Below are 25,312 nucleotides of genomic sequence, written 5' to 3'. Positions count from 1 at the left end.
TAAACATTTTATTGCGCACTTGAAGTAAAAAAACTAGTTTAAAACAACAATATGAGGCCACTGGCACCTACAGGTATAAATGCTAAAAGCTGTCCTGTAGACAGTGAAACGCGTAAGGCTTTAGCACAGATGGTTTAATCAGAATCACTCAGGTACTAATTAAGTCACCTGTGCTCAAGCCTGGATATCACTAAAACCTGCACTGTTGGTGTGCCTTGAGGACTGTGGTTGGGAATGCCTGAAAGAGGCAAACAATCATTTAGGCACGAAGGATTCACCGATTTTAAACAGCGAATCCAAGTGGCCTCCAGCCTAAGTAACTTTCCTTCCCTGTCCCCGCTACGAATGGAGGGGGGGATGTGATCTAATACAATGTGTTTTAAATCAGTGGGTCTGTGTTTTAATGCCAGAAAATGCTTGGCCACAGGTTGGTCATTACCCTTGCCCTCCAGCACTTGATGAATAGCCGACCTGTGGAGCGCCATATGCTCTCTCGCAGTTCTCACGGTTTTCCCTACATAAACTAGGTTGAAGGGCATATTATTACATAAACTACGTGTGTTGACAAACACGTCAGCACATGTTTTATCTTAAAGGACCGGCCATCTGTGGGGTGTATAAAGGTAGAACCAGTGATCATGCTCCTGCAAGTGGTACATTTTGAACTCTTCTTTTGTTTGGATATTTTATATATATATATATATATGTATATATATATAGTAGCAGGGGGAGGTGCGGCACTCTCAACTGAAGAACTCACAGCTTACAACAGGTGTACACCTGTTGTAAGCTGTGAGTTCTTCAGTTGAGAGTGCCGCACCTCCCCCCTGCTACTGTATGATTCCCAGTGAGGGCACCCAGCACAGTACTTCTCGTCTATTTAGTGGATGTTGCCGGTCTGTTGCAGCTATATATATATATATATATACACACACATATATACAAAAAAAAAAAACAGTGCGCAAATATTCAGGAATATAAAGAACAAATGTACCACAAGAATATTCCTCCACTTGGAAGTCCTCGGAAGCACTCAACTCAGGTTTTAAATGTGTCCGGCAGCTCAAACTCTCAGCCTCCAACAGGTATTTGTCTAAAATAAATAAGACAAGAAGAAAGATGTCCTGTGTCGGTGCACCGATAATGGATAGAAATAAAATCTAACTTTTATTAATACATTTTAAGAACTGCGAGATAAAAAACAAAATACAGTGACAGACAGGGGTGGGATATAACACTCTTAAAACTAAGGTGGCAGGCAGACTAATGTAGTATAGTATGATTTGTGTACTATATTAGTCGAGAACCATGTGCTGGTGGTCCGTACAGGGAATAGCCTGTGCGGGCCACTTGCTGGTGTCTTAGCGCCGGAGGGTTAAATAACCTCTTTATTGTGTGCTGAATACCAGTTTAATTGATAGCCTTGGAGGCAGTGGAATGCACAGGCACGGTTAGTGGAGGTTAGGTCACAGTAAATTCCGTGACCACCGTCCCTGATAACCGGGTGCCTCTTATGAGCGTACACTGTCAGATTGCACTTTATGCTCCCATATGGCTATAGTTTTGCCTAAAGATGGAGTCTCTGTGCTTGATCTGGTGTGCCTTCGAGTGGGTCCACTGTGCCAGTCCTATGGAGTCGCCTCCAGGGGGACCTGGCTACCTCAGCTAGTCCTATGGAGTCGCCTCCAGGTGGACCTAGCTATTGGCAATATGAAGCCCTTAAAAGGGCTAGAGCGATAGCGCACAGGTTCAAAGTAATTTCAACATTAATATGAAAATAAACAAAACTACAATAATTGCCCTGAGACAGCTGAAATCTGCGAAGCGCGTGCCGGCTAGCGGTGCGCGGGCAGACTATTGTAGTTTTGTTTATTTTCTTATTTTTATTTATTTTCTTATTTATTTTCATATTAATGTTGAAATTACTTTGAACCTGTGCGCTATCGCTCTAGCCCTTTTAAGGGCTTCATATTGCCAATAGCTAGGTCCACCTGGAGGCGACTCCATAGGACTAGCTGAGGTAGCCAGGTCCCCCTGGAGGCGACTCCATAGGACTGGCACAGTGGACCCACTCGAAGGCACACCAGATCAAGCACAGAGACTCCATCTTTAGGCAAAACTATAGCCATATGGGAGCATAAAGTGCAATCTGACAGTGTACGCTCATAAGAGGCACCCGGTTATCAGGGACGGTGGTCACGGAATTTACTGTGACCTAACCTCCACTAACCGTGCCTGTGCATTCCACTGCCTCCAAGGCTATCAATTAAACTGGTATTCAGCACACAATAAAGAGGTTATTTAACCCTCCGGCGCTAAGACACCAGCAAGTGGCCCGCACAGGCTATTCCCTGTACGGACCACCAGCACATGGTTCTCGACTAATATAGTACACAAATCATACTATACTACATTAGTCTGCCTGCCACCTTAGTTTTAAGAGTGTTATATCCCACCCCTGTCTGTCACTGTATTTTGTTTTTTATCTCGCAGTTCTTAAAATGTATTAATAAAAGTTAGATTTTATTTCTATCCATTATCGGTGCACCGACACAGGACATCTTTCTTCTTGTCTTATTTGTCTCAAATCTATGTCCGAGGTAGCACACCCCCATACATAATACCGACTGGTGTTGTACATTAAAATAAAGGGGGTCCATTGTATTACTGTGTCTTGTGCGACCCACAAACAAACCCTTTGTATCCCATTTGTCTAAAATAGAAATCATGAGAGGGAGCGCTCCATAGTGCGTGAATAAAGACCTTTTATTCATTAGCAGAATATTACTAATGCATAGAAAGTGGGAACATCTGTTACCATTACACCTGACTGGGCACGTTTGTGAACCACCACTGGTAATTGCAAAAATACTATTCATATACTGAAAGATGCAAGTAAGAGAATACCAATAGGTTTCCAAACAGGCGCTAATGTTTCATTTTCTAAATGGCTGCTGAAAATGGGATAGTCAGTCCCCTGACCATAGGAGCCGATTTATTTTTTTGCTGGTGGGTGCTCAAGCCAAAAATATAGGGGAGTGGTTTCATGGGAAAGAGGCGTGGCAACAAAATAATACTGATTTATATTACGCAGCACAGTTGTCTCCAATATTCAAATTATGGCAACAGTGCCAAATACATAAATGACCCCACAGTGAGAAATACATAAATGCCCACACAGTGCAGGTACAAAACCCCCCCCCCCCCCACAGTACCTGTGCCAGCGACGAGGGAGGGGGAGTGCAGTGGGACACGGGCGGGTGGGCCGCTGCTGAGCGGGTGGGTGCTCGGGCCCTCAAGCACCCATAGAATCTGCACCTATGCCCTAGACAAAACTATTGCCAAGTGACCTGAACCAGCCATCTGAGTTGTCCATTGGTAACCTGCAGCAACACTAAGGGGGTAATTTACTAAGATGGGGGTTCTATTGAAGATGGGATGTTGCTATGGGCATCAATGCTTCTACTTGTTATTTAGCACCTTAGCAACATCCCATCTTCAATAGAACTCACATCTTAGTAAATAAACCACTAGATATATTGTCAATATGGACTTAAAAAAAAAAATGTAGACCATGCTAACTAAGGATTTCACATCTGCTAAAGATACATTCCTCTATCGGTGAGCAGGGATATGTTCCATTAATATCCTATACACCATGCCTTACAATTTTCTGGAGGCATATATTAAAAATTGGACTCTACCCTGCATGCATGTATATTAGGTAGGATTAGGCTACCCTATGATATATGTATGTGACATTATGGGATTGTAATGTGGGTACTTGTTTCCTAGCACGTCGCCACCGATTATAATCGGGTCTGAAAAATCGGTCGCATCGCACGCACCCGATTTTTACATTGGACCCAATGTTAAATGCCCCCAAGACCCCATTTTTAATTGTATACCCACCCACCCTGATGGGTAATTACTATGTGAAATACTCCCCCATTGGTAATGCCACGCCACGATCAATGTCAACCCGAAGCGTGGCGAGCGCAGCGAGCCCCGCGAGGGGGCGCGCATTTCTTCACATGTATTACGCGTCCCCTCGCGGGGCTCGATGGCTCGCCACACTATATAAAATCAACTCCACGCTGACGTGGATAGTGGGGGTATGAAAAGGTCGGAGGACACGTACCGCCGCCCCCTCGCGGGCTCGCTGCGCTTGCCACGCTTCGGGTTGACATTGATCCTGGCGTGGCGTTAACAATGGGGGAGGCATTTGACATAATAATTAACCATCAGGGTGGGTTAACAATAAAAAATGGGGTCTGGGGGGCATTGAACATTGGGTCCAATGTAAAATCGGGTCTCAGGGACCATTTTTACATTGGGTCCAATGTAAAAATCGGGTCGGTCGCGTCGTGTCGCATGCCATTATAATGGCATGCGATGCGACCGATTTTTTAATTCTATTAAAAACGTCTTTGAAGCCCGAAAATCGGGTCGGTCGGGTCCCATCGCATACCTTACGTTAAGGTATGCAATGGGACCCGATGGGCGCCGTGCTAGGAAACAAGTACCGTAATGTGATTTTTTTTAATGTTTTTTTTTACAATTTAAATCCTCTTTATTTGTATTACTCATATCCATCTTCACAATGCTGCTACTTTCTATACTGATAAAGATTGGCAACTATAGAAGAATGCATTTCTAAACTTGGTGGGGTGGGGCTCCCAAAAGTGTGACACATTAGCAGGTGAGTTATTTTTGGAATAGACAACCTGTAGACCAAAGAAAAACACAATGATGACTCACATATTATGTGTTGATACAAAAAATATCCAGACAATTGACATGATCTGTAGGTAAACTGGTTTTATAAAATATACATAATATATTAGATATGGCACAGAGGGGGTTACTCCCTTGTGCTGCAGCACCATTTTCATATGAACTATCACAATACATGTGCAACGGATGTATGTTTAATATTGGATTTTAACATATTTATTGCACTGTGCACATTAAGCAGTTGCCATTCTCTGTAGTATAGGGAATTATGGTAATTGGTCTGGCTCTGGCATTGATTAACCATACCTGTCTGGACTAAAGGAGATTACAGACCATTAGGTACCACATAATTGATGTTCCACCTGTATAATAATCTTTTAAGCAACAAAACATGTATGCATGCAAGAAGCAGCTTACCATAAGGGAAGCAGGTTATAAAAATATCTTGTTTCCCCACTAAATCTTTATGTAATCACTAGAAAAGAGGTATTTTTCTCCTAGGCTCTTGACTTATATTTTCAGGCTCGGGGACGAAGACAGGTCGGGCGGCTGCTATCATGTGATGTCAGCCGCCCGCCCCGGCACACTGCGTCACCACCGTATTTACATGGGAATGACCATAGTTTGCATTAGGATGCCCATGTTGAAGTTTTTCGGCGGCGACTAGGAATGGCCATCGTTGCCATCGATGGCAAAAGTGCAACTGGCCATCGATGGTGCTAAACTATGCAACGGAGGACCATTGATGTTTTTACATATCGATGGTCATCCATTGTGTTTGATTGATTGGCCTGTGGGGGGCGGGTCTTCGCGGGTGTCAGGGGGGGCGGAGCTATGCTCTGTGTCCTGCCACTTTGGGGGAAAAAATCATTTTGCTGTGCCATCGATGGAGGGAAACCACCTGGTTCTCCCCCATCGATGGCAAAAGTATTCGACATCGGCCATAAACCATTGATGATTTTGAATCATTGATGGTCGATCTCTAGCGGTGACAGGTTTGGGGAGAGGGGCCAGAGGGACCGTCTGTGTAGATTAGCACGGTGAAGGAGCGCTAGCAGGCGGCGGAGGTCAGCATTGGCGGCAGAATTGTTTAAACCACTGGGCATCCCTCTGATTGAGGGCCACCCAGTGTTGTAAATAAATGTCAAATTCTGCCCCCCCCATGCGCTACTTTATATCGCTATGCTACTCCCCCGCCATCTGCCCACTCTATACCAGCACCTGATGTGCGAACGCAAGATGGCATGCAACATCAGGTGCTGAAAGGGGGTACTTTTTGCACCATAAGAGGTGTTCGGATTAGATGGACAAGTATATGGTTAGCATAAGAAAAGCCTGCAATTAAGAGTATGATTAAGTGCAGCATACATTAGCCAGTAGTTGGGAGTGCTCTTACTAAGTTTCATAGCACCGTGTGCAAACCTTAAAAATTGGTGTCATACCACATAAACAAAAATGACTGACTAGTCTGTATCATCAATAGCACAGATTAATAGCTTATACTGCTTTCACATTGCAGAAATGGGTAATGACACGGTATTCTTAAATGGGACTTTAAAACGGGTCTGAGCCTTAAAAATCATTTAATACCATTCAAACATTCAACCCGTTTAACCCCCAAGGGACATGTTTCAAGCCATTGAAATAGAGCTGTTCAAACTGCCAAAAAAAAAAACGGCTTTAAAACGTGTAGGACTCTGCTTTTTAACCGTGTTGAAATACCGGTTAACTTTAACCGGTAAATCAACTCTGGCACTTTCACATTGCAGCCTTAAACGTTTTAAAATGGAAAAAAAACGGCAATATACCGTTTTAAAAGTGCGATGTGAAAGGGGTATTACAGTTTTACAAAATACATTATTGAATAAGATGGGTGAAAAGAAGAAACGGAAACACAGGCTTTCATCTAAGGGACTGAAATGCCAAAGCCCAACCCGTGATAACTGAAGGGTCTGAAAACACTATTGTGACCTCCACAATCACTAACCAGAAAACAGATACAGATAACCAGAATGTTGCATTTTGCAGTGATGCACTTTCATCTGATACCTCAAGGTGGCGTGAACTTTCCAGAGAATCTATTAACAACCAACACTAATGGCATTGTTCTCTTTTAGGTTAGGACGGTGATAATAACTGAAGAAAATCAATGGAAACATTCTCAATTATTTATATAAACCTATTTATGATTCAATTCTTTAAAAAAAAAATTTGATATATTTTCCTTCTTTGTGTAAATTTTAATTATTTACTTTTTCGCAATAGAAAGCCCAAGTTCATCTTTCAGTCGCACTACACAAGTGTAACATATAGCCATGAACTTTCAATTTCCTACACTTTAACCCCTTCCCGACATTTGACGTACATGTACGTCATGGCCGGGATGTACTTCCCGACACATGACGTACATGTACGTCATGACTTAAAAGTGCCACCGCGTCTACAGACGCGGTGACAGAGGGACGATGTCTGCAGCGATGCCCCCCGTCATGGGCGATCGCTGCGATTGGCTGTTCAAACGTGAACAGCCAAAAGCAGCGTTAAACTGTATGATGTGTAAAATTTAGACTCTGCTGCCCCCTAGTGTCCAAAAAAATTAAAGGAGCTTGCAATAATGATTTAAAAATAAAGTTTAGATATGGTCTATGTTAGTTATTAACTATTTTGAGTGGTATGATTATTTGTCTCACAAGCAGAAAATTTTACATTTTGCAAATAGCAAAATGTTCCATTTTTTTACGACATTTTGGTATTTTTCACAAAAAAAAAAACTGTATCGACCAAAATTTACCACTAATTTAAAGTACAATGTGTCACGGGAAAACAATCTCAAAATCACTGGCATAAGTAAAAGCAAAAAAAAGTTATCCCCACTTAAGTGATACATGTCAGATTTGAAAAAAAAGGCCTCTGTCAGGAAGGCAAAAACATGCTGCGTCGGGAAGGGGTTAAATAAGGCCCACTTTCTCAACACAATCACATCAGCCCTGCAATTACCGCAGTACTCATATCCAGTACGGACGGTGTGATGGTTAGCATTACTGCCTCACAGCACTGAGGTCATGGGTTCAATTCCCATCATGGCTCTAACTGTGCGGAATTCAAACAAAAAAATGGAACATCATAACTGCGCTCAAACTACAAAACATATATGTATATAATTACGTATCACCATGAAGTTGATCAAAACATGGATGTGGATCCCTATATTCGTTTCTGGCTTATCCTCCGATATGTTTGTACATAAAAAGGAAAAAATACATATAGTGTATACAAAACAATTGATAAAGTCTTTGGGTATCCCTTCGGGTACAACACTTCTTCCCGGAGTTCTTGTGATATTAAGTTTTATCGGGTCACCACCTGTGATTATTTCATAAGCAAATGCTTACAGTATCTTACACTTTATGGTTGGTATAGAAACATATAAAGGTATCTTTAAAAGTATGCTCACGTGTTCTTACTTCTTATATAATATGTATCCTCCTATCATAGTTTCTTTTTCCAATAAATGGACCGGCACCAAGCAGATTGGTTAAAAAACTTTTCTTCAATTTATTTTGCTCATAAAATATGACATAAAATGTAATGAAACAGAGGGGGAACCTCTCCACAGATGGAATAAGTGGTCAAAAAATTATGGAGAGTGATTAGGGCGCCAGGACAACTCACCATAGATTGTTCCACTGTATGGGGAGAGGTTCCTTCCTCTGAAAACAACACCAACGCGTTTCAACATAAGTCTTTTTCAAGGTGTATATTATAGGTCTGCTCAGTGCTTCATTTATACCCAGTGTGGGGTAAGACATCCCCTTCCTGGGTGTGGTTTACACGAAAAAACGTAATCTTCTTAAAAATACTTGGATGTATAGTTGTACATGATTAAACAATATAAATCCATAAATCACATTGCTAGTGTGCTGTAAACACAATCTCATGCTTAAAATAGTGGTTAAAATAAATCTATTCGGCGTGCGTTCTATTCCCTTGGAACGCACGCACTTCCAGAGAATGACACTTCCAGAGAATGACAGAGAATGGAGAAGAAGGGAAAGAAGATCTCAAACCCGAAGGCGAGACCCAGATCAAAGAGAATGTGAACCACAAAACAGGAATCAGAGACACACGCCATATCACTATAGAAGATATGATGAAACAAGAACCCAGGGAAGAAACACGGAAAGTGAAAATAGCCGTAGAAGAACTCAAGGATACTCATCTAATTATTTGGATCAGAGGAAAAATTACGACACAAGAAGAAAAGAAACTCCGAGAGTAAGATCAAGATTGTCCAATCGATATGAGATATTCAGGGAACAGGAACCATTGGAAGATTTTTTAGAGTAGAAGTGCTTGGTGATCACAAACCAAGAAAAAACAGAAGAGGTAAATGAGGCGGATGCAGGAAGAATAAAAATATCAAAAAAAAGAAAAAGAAAAAAATCTAAAGAAAAAAACTGATCTGTTGAGACCGAAGCCAGAACATCAAGAGATAATGCTGTTGAAACAGAAGAAACAGATTCTGGATATACCAAAATTTTCAACATCAGTAGTTATGTGTTAACCAACAAAGAGACATGTGTCCTACAGAAGGGTCTCAAATTTGCACCTTCTAGTCAAATTAACACCTTTGAAGTCTATATTGACCTTCAGCAGTTTGTTCGAAAGCTGACGTTGAAATTTTTTTTCGAAGACAAAGCAGAAGATAGTGACACAGAAAATGGAAGAAATGAAGAAATCAATCCATTCAAACCTAAGTCCATATTCTATCCCGCCCACAAGAAGGGATGCTTCATAGAAAATTTCGAAAAAATGGTTAGAGAAGATCTCGAAAATACTGCCTTCAAAAAAACAAAGAATATGAATTTTACAAAATCAGAACGAGAGGCGCTCAAAAATCTGCAAGATAATAAAGAAATTGGGTACTCTTTACCTAGCACGGCGCCCATCGTGGGGATCGCGGGCATCGCGGGCAGTACATTAACGGCCGCGACGCGATGCCCGCGATCCCCACGATTTCCCATAGGGTTCAATGTTAAATTTATTGCTGGCCGCGACTTTACATTCAATGCTTCAATGGCCGCGATTTGGCCATAGGAATTAATGTTAAATGGGCCACAGAGCCCAAATAGGCACAATTAACACTTAAATGTCCCCCCAAATTTGTAACGCCACCCCACGATCCACGCCAACCCGAAGCGTGGCGAGCGCAGTGAGCCCGCGAGGGGCGGCGGTACGCGTCCTCCGACCTTTTCATACCCCCACTATCCACGTCGGCGTGGAGTTGAGAATAGAATAGTGTGGCGAGCGCAGCGAGCCACCGAGCCCGAAGCGTGGCGAGCGTAGCGAGCCCCGCGAGGGGACGCGGATACCTTCACAGGTAAACGTGGCCCTACGCGGGCTTCACAGGTATCCGCGTCCCCTCGCGGGGCTCGCTGCGCTCGCGTCCTCCGACCTTTTCATACCCCCACTATCCACGTCGGCGTGGAGTTGAGAATAGAATAGTGCGGCGAGCGCAGCGAGCCACCGAGCCCGAAGTGTGGCGAGCGCAGCGAGCCCCGCGAGGGGACGCGGATACCTGTGAAGCCCGCGTAGGGCCACGTTTACCTGTGAAGGTATCCGCGTCCGCTCGCCACGCTTCGGGCTCGGTGGCTCGCTGCGCTCGCCGCACTATTCTATTCTCAACTCCACGCCGACGTGGATAGTGGGGGTATGAAAAGGTCGGAGGACGCGAGCGCAGCGAGCCCCGCGAGGGGACGCGGATACCTGTGAAGCCCGCGTAGGGCCACGTTTACCTGTGAAGGTATCCGCCTATTTGGGCTCTGTGGCCCATTTAACATTGATTCCTATGGCCAAATCGCGGCCATTGAAGCATTGAATCTAAAATCGCGGGCAGCACTAAATTTAACATTGAACCCTATGGGAAATCGTGGGGATCGCGGGCATCGCGTCGCGGCCGTTAATGTACTGACCGCGATGCCCGCGATCCCCACGATTTCTTTACCCACGACGCCCGCGATGGAGATCGTGGGCGCCGTGCTAGGTAAAGAGTACCAGAAATTGTTATAAAACCGGCAGATAAGGGGAGGGGGGGGGGGTAGTTGTAATGAATTCTGCTGACTACCATAATGAAGTAATGAGACTACTTAATGATGAGACCACATATAAAAAATTGAGGAAAGATCCATCCGATCAGATAAGGAAAGAACTAGTAAAGATGCTGGAAGAATATACATCAAAAGAAATACTTACGGAGACCACAAAAAAATATATGCTCGTCCAATATCCATCCATTCCGGTACTGTATATTCTACCGAAAATACATAAAGATAAAGAAAAACCTCCCAGACGCCCGATAGCGGCAGGCACAGAATCATTAACTGCGAATTTATTGCATTACATAGATCATTTTATTCAACCTTTGGTTCTAAAAACTCCTTCATACTTAAAAGATTCAATGGAAATGATAAAAAAATGAGAAGAGATTGAATGGGAACCGACCTATATTTTAGTTACTGCTGATGTATCATCAATGTATACGATTATAAACCATATGGATGGCCTAGAAGCAGTATCCCATTTCTTGAGAGATGCAGAAACCCCTAATGGTGACATCGACTTCATATTGAAATGAATGGAGTTCATCCTAAAAAACAACTTTTTTTGGTACAATGAGTCATTTTACCTTCAGACAAATGGAACCGCCATGGGGACCAGGTTTGCCCCGGGGTATGCCAACCTGTTCATGGCACACTGGGAATCACAGTGTGTCTATGGTGGGCATGATCTCGGGGCTAACCTGGTCCTCTGGTCAAGATATATTGACGACATCCTCTTCATTTGGAGGGGAGATGAAAGTACCCTCTTGGAGTTTTTTTCTTATCTTAATAGTAACACTAAAAATATTAATTTTACATTTGCATATAGTACTGAGTCGGTCAGTTTTTTAGATCTCCTCATCTTTATTGAAAATGGCCTTATCAAGACAAAAACATATATTAAACCGACGGACTGCAATTCGTTAATATCTTATGATAGCAATCATCATGATAATTGGCTCTCCTCAGTCTCTAATAGTCAATTTCACAGAATCAGAAGAAATTGTAGCGATATGAAGGACTACGAAATCCAAGGAGAGAATTTAAAAAAAAAAAAACAATTTTTGGCCAAAGGATACAAAGCAGAAACAATAGAAAAACCATATGAAAAATATAAGAATTGCAGCAGACGAGACCTTGTAAGCAAGAAAAAAGACACTCAAAAAGAACATTTTAAAACCATTCCATTTATCACCAAATACAATAGCCAATTCAAACAAATGAAATCCAGAATCAAAAAACATTGGGGTATCCTCCTATGAGACAACACCCTAAAGAAAATCTTAGAAGAGAAACCCAAATTCGTATATAGGAAGGCCAAAAATATTAGAAACAACGTGGTCAAAAGTGTAATCAATAACCCTAAGGAGCTGGGAAAAATAAACACCAAAGGGTTTCATAGGTGCGGATCATGTAGTATGTGTAAAACCTGCAAAAATCCGGACAGAAAAATCACAGAAGTTGTCTCCACAAAAAGGAGAAAAACACATAAAATCGCCCAATTTATTACGTGCCACAGTAAAAATATAGTCTATTTATTACCTGCAACAAACAGTATATAGGACGAACAACAAGAAAATTAAAAGACAGAATGGCAGAACATGTCCGAAATATTAAAAAAGGTCTGGTTACGCATAGCGTATCAGCACATTTCAAGGAGGTTCATCACTGCGATCCCACTCAGCTTACAATGTTTTGTGGTTTAGAACAGGTAAATACAAATTTTAGAAAAAATAACCCAGAAGAGATGTTAGCAAAAAGTGAAATGAGAACCATTTTTTATTTAGGCACATTGCACCCGGGGGGTTTGAACCTCGATTTTGAGGTGAAATGGTTTCTTTGATTTTTTTAAAAACTGAAATTTTTATGTATATATTTTTTTATGTATTTTGTGTGTACTTGATATATTCTTATGTTATGCATTCCAAATGTGCATTAGAACATTCCATGCTGCTATTTATTTATATTTTTTTTAAGTTTTTTTGAGAGTTACACTATTGTAATTAGAACGTCTTCTTTATCTACATAATCTCCATTTATTACAAAGTGGAACGCATAGCCATATGTATTGGCAAGCGTCTAATCCTTATGCCATTTCCGCCCACAGTTTGATAAGTTATGTAGGGCAGGAAAACGTATGTGTCCCCGTCTAATAATTTCCCCTCTTCGATCTTGCGGTGGAACACACTACTGGATACATGGGTGGGACCCATTTACTTGATGGACCTAAGATGTCACTTCTGGTTACGGCGCTGTCCTGGGCTAGTCACTATAAACATCTCAATACAGCTGATCGGTGGCAGGTCGGCTGCACTCGAGCCCGCAGTCTCTATTTCCTCTCTTTCTGCGGGCGTAAATACCACCAGGATGATATGAGAACTCCATGTAAACGGAGTCTGTTTACATACAGATCTATTTCCGGCAGAAGTGCGTGCGTTCCAAGGGAATGGAATAGATTTATTTTAACCACTATTTTAAGCATGAGATTGTGTTTACAGCACACTAGCAATGTGATTTATGGATATATATTGTTTAATCATGTACAACTATACATCCAAGTATTTTTAAGAAGATTACGTTTTTTGTGTAAACCACAGCCAGGAAGGGGATGTCTTACCCCACACTGGGTATAAATGAAGCACTGAGCAGACCTATAATATACACCTTGAAAAAGACTTATGTTGAAACGCGTTGGTGTTGTTTTCAGAGGAAGGAACCTCTCCCCATACAGTGGAACAATCTATGGTGAGTTGTCCTGGCACCCTAGTCACTCTCCATAATTTTTTGACCACTTATTCCATCTGTGGAGAGGTTCCCCCTCTGTTTTATTACATTTTATGTCATATTTTATGAGCAAAATAAATTGAAGAAAAGTTTTTTAACCAATCTGCTTGGTGCCGGTCCGTTTATTGGAAAAAGAAACCATGATAGGAGGATACATAGTATATAAGAAGTAAGAACACGTGAGCATACTTTTAAAGATACCTTTATATGTTTCTATACCAACCATAAAGTGTAAGATACTGTAAGCATTTGCTTATGAAATAATCACAGGTGGTGACCCGATAAAACATAATATCACAAGAACTCCGGGAAGAAGTGTTGTACCCGAAGGGATACCCAAAGACTTTATCAATTGTTTTGTAAAAACGGTATCACACTATATGTATTTTTTCCTTTTTATGTACAAACATATCGGAGGATAAGCCAGAAACGAATATAGGGATCCACATCCACGTTTTGATCAACTTCATGGTGATACGTAATTATATACATATATATTTTCTAGTTTGAGCGCAGTTATGATGTTCCATTTTTTTGTTTGAATTGTGTACTTTGGAGGTTTTTTGAGCTATTCCTCCTTTGGAATATTTGTGATTGCTGCACAAAGGCGCAGAGGTGACTGTGAAACCCTTTCTTTTCTAACTGTGCGGAGTTTGTATATTCTCCCCATACGTGCATGGGTTTTCTCCGGGTACTCCGGTTTCCTCCCACAATCCAAAAATATACTGGTAGGCTCCACTGTGGCAGGGACTGATGTGAATGTTCAAATATCCTCTGTAAAGCGCTGCGGAATATGTGTGCGCTATAAAATTATATATGTTTTTTGTTTTACTATTAATATCTGATAGCTTTCCCTTTTGCCAGTGTTAAGTTTTTAAAATAAACAGCATGTTACAGAGCTGGTTCTCTTAAAGATGTGTCTTCATACATATAGCCTCCCGCCACACAGCAAGAGATTCCTGGCACAACTCAAGCGCCAGGTCCAGTGCAACTCTGCTATCGTTTGCCAAAATGCATCTTGGTCACAAAGTGACACACAAGCAGACAGTACAGAATAATTGTTATGTGACACTTGTATATCTGGTCTTTCCTGCCTTTTGCTGGAAGACGTCCTTGTGATGTACCAGAATTTCTCCTTAAATGAAGACACAGCACATAGCCTTCACTTTGAGCTCTGTGTATCAGGGTTCCAGGATCTAAGGGAAACAACACACTCTCTGTCTGGTTATGGTATAAATTATACATTGTCATTAGGTCGACCACTATTGGTTGACAGTGGGAAGGTCGACACCTTTAAAAGGTTGACATACGGAAGGTTGACATGGACAGAAGGTCGACACAATCAAACGGTCGACATAAACATGGTCAACGTAATATTTTTATGGGATTTTTTTTGTCGACTTATGGAGACTTATGTCGACATGGATACCGTATAAGTGTACTTCATCCACTCACATTGTCGCTGTGCTCGGCATACTCTATGTCCTCTTTCTGGTAAAGAATGAAGTCGGTCAATTAAATAGTTGATACATTCGTATCTGTTGTTTCTATGAGTGGAGGTGCTCCCTAGAGAGTGATATGATGCAAAAAAGGGGAAGACAGAAAATAACTCTCTCTTTTTTAGGGGCACAATCTATTGATTAAATTTAGTTTATTTAAAAATGAACTTTTATTTAATTACGTTTAAAATATATGGGAGCCTACAAACCGAACAAAGACATTTTTACATACATTACATACAACATGCAAATCTTGCCAAAGTGGATGTATCCTCTTGAATAAAACAAGAATCGGCAATAAAAATAACAATAGCAAGCCCTTGCTTCAATATAGTCTGGATTAGTTGGGCTAGATTCTATTGATAGCGAATTAGCGAAAATATCACCTTAATATAAAGCTGTCTAGTAAACTAAGAGGGATTACCCCTTATATCTTGTACTCTAACATCTTCTCTGGGCTCTCTCATTGGAACCTATTTGTGCGTAGCTTTCCTGCAACAACCTAGAGTTAACCAGGTGGCTCCACATACTAGACCTAAACAGCAGAAGCCCTCTGACTCCTTAAATAGGCGAATCTAATCTGCATGCACTCGCTCACTTGCTGTATTGGTACAGGTGCATTTTCCTGCAAGCAGCAGCGGTAGCAGCAGATTTAAAGGAGACTTTCTCCCTTTGCTATCCTTTCCCACTAACGCAATTTATGCATCTATAAATCATTCATAGAATTTGATTTAATCATTATTATGTACTAATTAGCAGCACAAGGCACCTCTCTAATAACTATTGTCTATAGGAATCCTGTTACTATGTCCCTTATAAGAGAAATGGCTCATTGACTTATAGCCATTCATTGCACTGGTGCAAATTGTACCTTAATTTTCCCTGCATATCTTGTTCATTTAAATATTTGATTATCAGGCAGGAAGATCCATTATATCCACAGACCCACAAGTATTAAAGGGTCTTTGAATTGTATGTCTAGCTGCTCACAGTAGGATACTACACAGTCAACTACATTGCAACATAATTACGATCAATTGACTTCATTGTTGCCATTTGTAATATCCTCTTGTATCCCAATTGACACATTGAAAGTGGGATAAAATGACACTAGGGGTGAAATGTAATAGGATGAGAGATTCAGAAAGTGAGAGATTTGGTAAGAAATCTCCAGTTTTTTTAAAGTGGCAATCATTTACACAGCAAAACCAGTGTGATTTTGCTGTGTCAATGATTGCCACTTTAAAAAAACTGGAGATTTCTTACCAAATCTCTCACTTTCTGAAACTCTCATCCTATTACATTTCACCCTAGGAGTTTACCAGACAGCTTTGTATTAAGGTGATATTTTCGCTAATTCGCTATCAATAGAATCGGGCCCAACTAATCCAGACTATATTGAAGCAAGGGCTTGCTATTGTTATTTTTATTGCCAACTCTTGTTTTATTCAAGAGAATACTTCCACTTTGGCAAGATTTGCATGTTGTATGTAATGTACGACCATTTAAAGGTGTGGACCTACCCACTGTCGACCATTTGTGGTCGACCTGGTGACTGTCAACCTAGAGAGTCAATCTATCATGAGTCTGGATACCCAGCTGTCTTTGGCTGAGCAGGTAAAAGGCTCTGTGACATTTTAAGTCCAGCAGGTGCCCTGCAAGTGTTAAATGAAGCTCATATGGTAACAAAATACATATTCTGATATTTCGATATGCAATATGCAAATAAGTTTCCTGACTGTACATGCTTGTTGTGGGTAAAAAGGGCCAGACATATGTGAATAGCTGACTGATGAGACCAACCAGTTCTGGTGCACGTAATAAGTAGTTGTGTAAATCACAGCCCTGGGCGCTTTCAGAAAGCCTGGTATCCAAGGCCATAGAAAGCAGCTGCCACAGTATCCGTGATACCCATCTGTTTGGGAGTTAGTGAATGGCCTCTTGCATAACTGTCTCCTTGGAGACTGGCAGTGCTGCATTCACAAATGTGGGGGAGAGTTCAGAAATACAAGCATTTATACACACAATAGAAAGCCCCATAGTACAGCATGAAAGAGACAGGACTCCGAGCAAGGCCATTACCGGAAAACATTTCCATTCGAAAACATTATCCAAAATACTTCACTTGCAATCCAATATCAGCATCATATTTGAAAATGTATCATGTATAGGATATGTGGATGATAGATTGACAATGTAATAGGTCAACAGCAGAGGCGGAACTACCATTGGTGCGGCAGGTGCACCGGGGCCCACTGCCGCCTGTGTCACCAAATGTGATTCCTCTGCCTCCCCCTGCCTCTCCCTGTCATTAACTGCGGTGTTGCATATTGTGAACTTGGGTTCAGGGCCGGCGCCACCACTATGCAGCCTTAGGCATTTGCCTAGGGCGCTGGCCGCTGGAGGGCGACAGTTTGGAGCTGGTCCGCGCCGCATCACCCAGCAAGCTGCCCCATCCATGGCGAGCATTGCGCTGCTGCGACCCGCACCACCTGACAAGCCCCTTTCCCCCCCCCCCCCCCCTGGAAAGAGTCACGGCGCTGGACACTCCCCCCCTCTCCTCCCGTCCCTGGGCAGAGTTGCGGGCAGCGCCGCATCGCACGGCAAGCCCGCCCCCTCCAGGAACGTCACAGCGCCGCCCCCCCTCCTCTCCCCTCCCTGGGGAGAGTCGCGGCGACGCACAGCAAGCCCTCCCCCCCCCCCCCCCCCCGAAGGTCACGGCGCAATGCGCCGCATCACTGGACCCGGCAGCGTGGCCCCCGTAGAGCGGGTAAGTGTTTGAGCACCGGGGCGCCCCCCCCCCCCTCCCGGGGCGCTCCGGTGCCTAGCACCGGCCCTGCTTGGGTTGGGGTGGAGGAGGGCCCAACCTATATTTTTGCACATGGGCTCACCATCCACAAGCTCCGCCACTTTTTGACAGGAACAAAAGATCGACACACAAATTACAAATTTGTTTTTGTTATTTTTTTCCCAAACTTATTATCTGCTGTATTTACTATCATCGAGAACTTCTCTTGTGAATAGTAAGCAAGCCAGAAGTGTGACAAGCGAAGCAAGCTTGACAGGGTACAAGTTTCTACTGATGGTGGTCATTATGTCAACAGTAATACGGTAGATAGTGAAAATGTCAATATGGTGGAAAAAGGTCGACATGTAGGAGGTTGAAACAAGAAAATTGCTGACATGGAAAATATTGACACGTGAAAAGGCCGACATGAGTTCTTCACACATTTTTTAGTGTCTAGGTCACCCGCAATTAATGTAATGCGTGCCTTTGTATAACTTGTGGCTTCTGATCTATTGGATCAATTCCATAATTGATCCAATAGTGCACTCTAAAGCTGGGACACACCTAAAGATTTTTCTGTCCAATCTGGTTGGTGGGAAACATTTTTTTGTAATGTAGGATAGCGAATGACAATCAACCATTTGAAAACAGAAAAAAAAAAACATTGTTCAGATAATTGATTAGGTCAAACAGATTTAACCAATTTGTCTTAACAACCATTGTCTGTTTTCCAGTGTTTGGGAGCAAATGGTCGATTGTCAGATTGGACAATAAGGTAACAAGAGCTTTAACCTTTAAATATAAGTATAATCAGTAGTAATGCATTGGTACAGATGATTTTCCATAAAGTCCCCATACTTTTCTAAGCATTGGTTCTAGTGGTACACCAGGGCATATAGCTTGGCATAGCAAAATCAGTGTTAAGCACTGAAGCCAGGTATGACATATTTATTTATTTATTAACAGTTTCTTATATAGCGCAGCATATTCCATTGCGCTTTACAATAGGAGACAATGATAAACCAAACTGGGTATTTACAAACAGTCAAAGGTATGAGGGCCCTGCTCGCAAGCTTACAATCTATAAGATGATGTTGTGCACATAACCCACTGAGATGTCCAGTTTGCAAGCAAAATCACTAACTGAAAGGCATCTGTTCTGAAAGTCTGTCCTGCCGTTATCAAACTTGTAGCTATTTCCAGGACATTATTACCATATACCATAACTCAGTGATGGATATCAGCTGCTGATTTGCCCTTTAGACACAGACATCTAATCATATATCTGATCACATTACACACCTCAATGTTTGGTCATAATTCTGCCAGCCCTAACATATTCCAACTGATGTTGGTACAGTATGACAGATATGAGGTGCAGTCTAATAGAAATAAGGGTAAGTTGTGGTCTACCTGCTATGGCATCATGGGAAATGACAATGAACAGAAACAGATTTATATACGGAGATGAGCCACTATACCTTACTGACAGCACTTATTACTACACCTTACAGATTTGTATACGCAGATAGGATGACTCAGAATACAATACTAAGGAGATATGATGACTCACACAACCTTAAAGAGCATTAAGAGAATTATGAAACGCTCTTAGTTATAGTGCTTTATATGGCAATGTAAGGAAGTAAGTTACCTTATGGCGTTGAACAAGGAAATGTGGTTAGAATGTCCGCTCACACCTCTTTCATCAAACGTGATCACCTGCAGAAAAGATCATACAGATCAATAAACCTATAAAGGGAAACAGCTCTGGAGTAAGTAATTTAGAGACCATCACTGAAATAGTACACTGTGTAGCCTATCATCGTGGTATATTCATGAGGCACTACACTGTAAATAGCATGTACGCAAATAACACATTACAATTACAGATCCCACTTGAGACGATAAAGAGGATGTTGCCCATCTGTAGAAAGTGCCCTTTTACAACTTCACATATGGGTACCATGCCAACAGCTAATTGTGCATATATGGGGGAATTCAATTATCTCTGATAAATTTACCAGGTGTAAAAAAAAGGGTGGTGGCCTCAGGCTTTAATGCCGGGGGCTAGTTAATTAGAGCCCCTGTTTTCTCAATTGGTAAATTAACTGTTAAAAAAGCATTAACATTTTGGTTCCGATTCAACTGTTTTGTGGATGCCCCAAAGTATTGGATCGTTCCCGGGGCCACTCATTTGTTGCAACTATGGAGCACTTATCTAAACTACAGGTTGTGGCACTCGCCTGAAAATGCACGAGCAACAATTGAATTGCTCTGTTGGCCACCAACTTGTGTTTACTGAGGAGACCAACAATTGAATTAGCACCATAAAATTCAGGATAAGTTTCCAGACTTTTGTGATAACATGGTCACGGTCTCAAAAATACAGCTATTTCTTTCACATATACAAATGTAACTAAATTCTTACTACTTGTCAATATGGCATTTGACATACTCAGAAAATAATCAATGCATAAAGACTGTATGTTTAGACAGTGGCAACATCATTAGGTATACCTTGTAGGGCTTTGTACTAAGAACAGCTTATGTGCTTTATGAAATGGATTCAACAAATTACTGGAAACATTCCTTAAGGTGCCCATACACTCATCCGATGTGACCCAATTTCACCCGATCCCGAAGGAACGAGTCGAGAAATTGCCCCAAATCAGATGTATTTGACATCCCATCCAACCCAATGCGAGGTCCTGTGTGCATTGGGTCGGACCATACAGACTGAACCTGCAGGTTCAAACTATCGGATCGGACCCATCTGTGGCACTCTCAGCCAGTCAACAGCCGGCCTGTGTTTTATAAAAAAAAAATTATAATTCTGCTGCCGCTGGCCTCACTGCACCTGCTGCTCAGCGTAAGTTACCGGACACTGCCCACCTTGCCGCTGCACGGTCACCCATGGGGAGCTCAGCGCAGCCCAGACCGTGCCGCTGCCGCTCACCAGGTTTTGTTTTTTTCTCTTACCCCCATAGCTCCCAGTGAGTTTACATGGGATAAATCACATACGATTTATCCCATGTAAAAAAAATGGCACAAGTGCCAAATAATTAGTGAGCTCTCCCAGGTAAGTGCCGGGGGAGCTCAGGAGAAATTGGCTCTGACTTGTCCTCGGGACAGTCAGACTAGTGTATGGGGGCCTTTAGAATTTCTGATGACATCGCACAGTTTTTGGATATTTGTCTGCTGCATACTCAAGCTCCAGATTTCATTATCAGCACATCACATAAGATGCTCTAATGAAATTTGTTAGCTGTTGAGATCCTTGGAGCAGATGCATGCTTGTAAAATCAGTTTCAGATGACATGTGCTTTGTGACAGGAGTAGCACCCAGTGTGGTCTTCTGTTGCTCTAGCACAGGGGTCCTCAAACTATTTTGCTCTGGGACCCCATCAGACAATATAAAGAATTACGGGACCCCAGCAAGTAACTGCAGAAGGTCATCACCTCACAAGAGCTGGTTAGCAGACAGAACATACATGGCAGCATTGTGGAGGCACAAAATGATGGGATAAGTCTAAAATAACAGACAATTAAAACAGATTTTTCCTTGAATCACTGATTGAGATTAGAAAAGTCATCAGCCTGATGGTCACCAACATGGAGTCGCGACCCCATGATGAGAAGGTCGAAACCCACTTTGGGGTCAGGACCCACAGTTTGAGAACCGCTGCTCTAGCCAATACCATTGCTACATCGTAACATAGCAGATAAGATCAAACCAAGACATTTGTTCATCAAGTTCAACCTGTTTAACTAGACTCATAGGACTAAATCCTAGATGTTATCTCCCCTCCCCCACCCATTTTAATTACATTTTATTTTAGAGCTCCTTTTGAGTGCTTTCTCTTCAGAATTATTTCTATATATCGATGTAAGGTTTTTGAAAATAACTACCAGAGTTCCTGAACCTAATTTTCCAAAAAAACTAGTATTGGATATGGCCTCTTTTAACCTGCTTGCCATAGAGACCTGAATGTTATTATCCGTCAAGTACTTGTGAAATCTGTTCTTAAATGTATTTAATGTATCTGCCACCACCACCTCCGCTAGCAGTGAGTTCCACACCTTTACTGTCCTCACCATGAAGAACCTCCTCCTCCTAACTGTACAAAACCTCCTCTCCTCTAGTTTAGGTGGATGCCTTCTTGTCTTAAGCCCCTTACACAAGGGGCGATTCTAGCCGGGGATATGGTGGCTGGGAGACTATATCCCTGAGCATACAGGGAGATGGACGCCGTAAGCCCTGTAGTGGTTGCTGGTAGCAGGAGCATGCTCCTGCCACCAGCGGCTTCCGCCGACAGAGTGCCTCATTTTCATTAGCGACCATTGCTGGTCGCTGATGAAAACAGGACACTGGGCGATATGCTTGATGGGCAATAATCGCTCAGCGAGCATATCACCCCATGTGTAACGAGCTTTAGTGTATATGGTGCTTCATAAGATGAATGCTATCGCTCAATTTGGCCCTTCTGAGTGATATAATGTATAGTATTGTTCAGTGTGCACTCTCAATATCATTAACATTGTTGAATATATTATCAACGCAGGGCCGGTGTAAGGCTTCTCAGTACCCTAGGCAAAACTTCAGCCTAACCCCCCCCCCCCCTTTCTGCCACCAATACCCACTTTCCAACTCCTTAAGGTATACTTGCCTAACATTCCAGAATGCCAGGAAGGCTCCCAAAAATGTGGTGGTCCTCCCAGCCCCCTGAAATTGAGTGGGTACTTGTGTATTATAACGGCGCCCGATTTCATCCAAATCGCATCCGATATCGCATCCGATTTATCGGCCGATTTGCGGACGATTTTCTGCCGATTTTATCTGCGATGCGATTTTGCGTCCGATTTGCGGCCGATTTTTTGCCGATATGGCCATTTCCTGATGATTTGCATGTTATTCCATCCTTACACACCCCCAGGTACTATGCGATGGTATGCGATGTGATTTTCGGGAAAATGCACCTGATTGTACAATTAAATATCGCGTGGCATGCGATGCGATGTGATTTGCAATGTTAAATGCACCCCCATTGTTAACGCCACCCCCACTATCAATGCCAACCCGAAGCGTTGCGAGAGCAGCGAGCCCGCGAGGGGCGGTGGTACGCGTCCTCTGACCTTTTCATACCCCCACTATCCACGTCGGCGTGGAGTTGAGTTTAGATAGTGTGGCGAGCGCAGCGAGCCACCGAGCCCGAAGCGTGGCGAGCCCCGCGAGGGGACGCGGATTACTTTACATGTATTCCGCATCCGCTCGCCACACTATTGTGGAAGTCTAGGTACACACACGCCATTTTGTGATAGTATGGCCGCCATTTTGGTTCGCAGAGTTGCGCAAATAAAGTTTCCATACCCGAGTATGTGTGACAATGTGGACCAGAAGAGTAGACATACTATCACACGTAAATTCATAATAACACACTTACACGAAAGGAAATATAGTTAAAAGGTTTAGAACGCCACACATAGCTTAGTTAGCCCTGCACACATCTGTCTGTATCGTGTTTAGTATCGTTCCGCTCAGCTCATCACGCAAAGTATTCCGGTCATTGCGAATATTTCGCAATGTACACTGTCCGATAGTTATGGACATAATCCATAACTCCAGAGACAGTTTCTGTTGTAAGTAGTTAACAAAGGAAACTAGCTCAAACCGGTTCTTATCCTTGCTGACGCCGAAACCACCAAACAAAGGACTCTTAAAGTTCCCTCCCCTGCACCTGGTCAGACCAGGTACAGCGTCTAACCTCCAATCACAGTGGACCGGACATATGATCTCTGGCCAATGAGAATGGCCTTTTGACCTCCCCCTTCTGACCCTATAAGATATGCGACCCAGAGCAGCCAGGGTCTCTTCGGCACAACTACTTTCCCTGGACCTTCCTACCGGACTATCGCTCATTCCTGAACGATAGTGAGCTCTGACCGGACTGCTTTTCACATACTAGATGACCACGGTAAACGGTTGCATTTTCACGGTATTTATTCTTAAAGTATTGTTGGCTGATTGTGTCTTGTATTTGTATTCTTTCCCCTTAGCAGAGTTTGTTTAGTATTCATTGTTATTGTATTGTATCACTTGTTATACCTGTTTATTCTTATTTCTGTAACCCCCTTTTGTCCATTAGGGACTTTAATACAATCTTTTTACGGAGTTCTAACCTCCTTACTTCTATTCAGTGGTCGTGTCTAGTTATTCGCATAATAGCGATAAGGTACATTAAGGACTCTGTCCTTACATTACGGACTCTGTCCTTTAAGGTATATTCGCACAATTGGAGACAAAGTCCTGCGAAAGGATCTCTTATTAAGGTATCGGTTCTTGGTGTATAACATACAATAGACTGTACGCTGCGCTGCGCTACGTTTTGTTCGCACGCAGTTAGGTATAACGGGTAAGCAGGTTACGGACACATTACGTAACCTGCGCTTTCCACTTATTGTCTCCTTGGTCATATCATATCAACATTAACAATTGGGGTGCTCGCCCGGTCGTTTCACAGTCCAGAACTCAGTACCAGGCGTGCGACTCGACCTATACCAGCAAAAGGGTGGAAGTATTTATTTGTTTCCATTGCTGGATAGGCCGATTCCACGGCGGTGCGGGGTTCGGGAAGTGCTAGCGCTGAACCCGGAGTACAATAAGTGAAAGCCACATGTTTTAAAGCATATCATACCTAAGTGTTTAGTAAACTGTACTTCTGCCTGCCACAAGTAGTTTAACGGGGTATAGTGTCTTGGGCTGCTTGTTTATTATAGTATATGTACCACGTGCGATAAGGTTCGCACACGTGGAATCTGTGTTTATTATAGTACATAGAGGATCCCCTCTGTGCAAAACTATAATTGTTTATTGTTAGCTACCGCAAAAACAGGGACTCCGCCACGTGGCGACAAGTCCTGGGCCTTTTGCAGTAACGTAAAGCGTCTATTGTGTATTACGCAAGGTGCGCGCGCACGTGCCCACATCGGGAAAGTTTCGCATCTTTGTACGTGGTTTACGGATTAAGTACGGGATTTATTTCGCATCTTGATACGTAACTCTCGGACAGAGTTAAGGGATTTATTCCACATTTAGGCGCAATTACTGCGTATAGCGAAACCCGAGCGCAACCTTGCAAATACACTATAGAACACGTGGGTGGCCGATTCATCGGCGGCCTGTGAACAAGCGCACGTACACACGTGGCTGTTCATTGGTACTGCACACGCAGCACACATAGGAAGAAGTGAACAGTATTTAAATCACTAGCTTTATTTAAACAGTATAGTAATATACTGCGAATGAAGCGGTGATTTAAGAAAAGAAAATAAGGTTTTCTTTTTGTTCATTTTCTCATAAGCAAGCAACTCAAGCATTATTTTAATAGATTCCTATAGCTTATTAT

At 42.5% G+C, this 25,312-nt stretch overlaps 1 protein-coding gene across 1 annotated transcript in view; it reads right to left on the bottom strand.

Annotated features, from left to right (window-relative positions):
- Positions 1-25,312, bottom strand: part of PIGL (phosphatidylinositol glycan anchor biosynthesis class L) — a 164,983-nt gene that overhangs the window by 25,264 nt on the left and 114,407 nt on the right. The window contains exon 4 of the mRNA XM_083172399.1: positions 19,561-19,628. Coding sequence (XP_083028525.1) covers positions 19,561-19,628 — 68 coding nt within the window. The remainder of the gene's footprint in view (positions 1-19,560; positions 19,629-25,312) is intronic.

The sequence above is a fragment of the Crinia signifera genome, chromosome 2 (genome assembly GCF_055691185.1).
Source record: "Crinia signifera chromosome 2, ASM5569118v1, whole genome shotgun sequence".
Taxonomy (NCBI): domain Eukaryota; kingdom Metazoa; phylum Chordata; class Amphibia; order Anura; family Myobatrachidae; genus Crinia; species Crinia signifera.
Note: the sequence above shows the minus strand (reverse complement) of the source record. Positions and strands in the feature narration are given on the sequence as shown.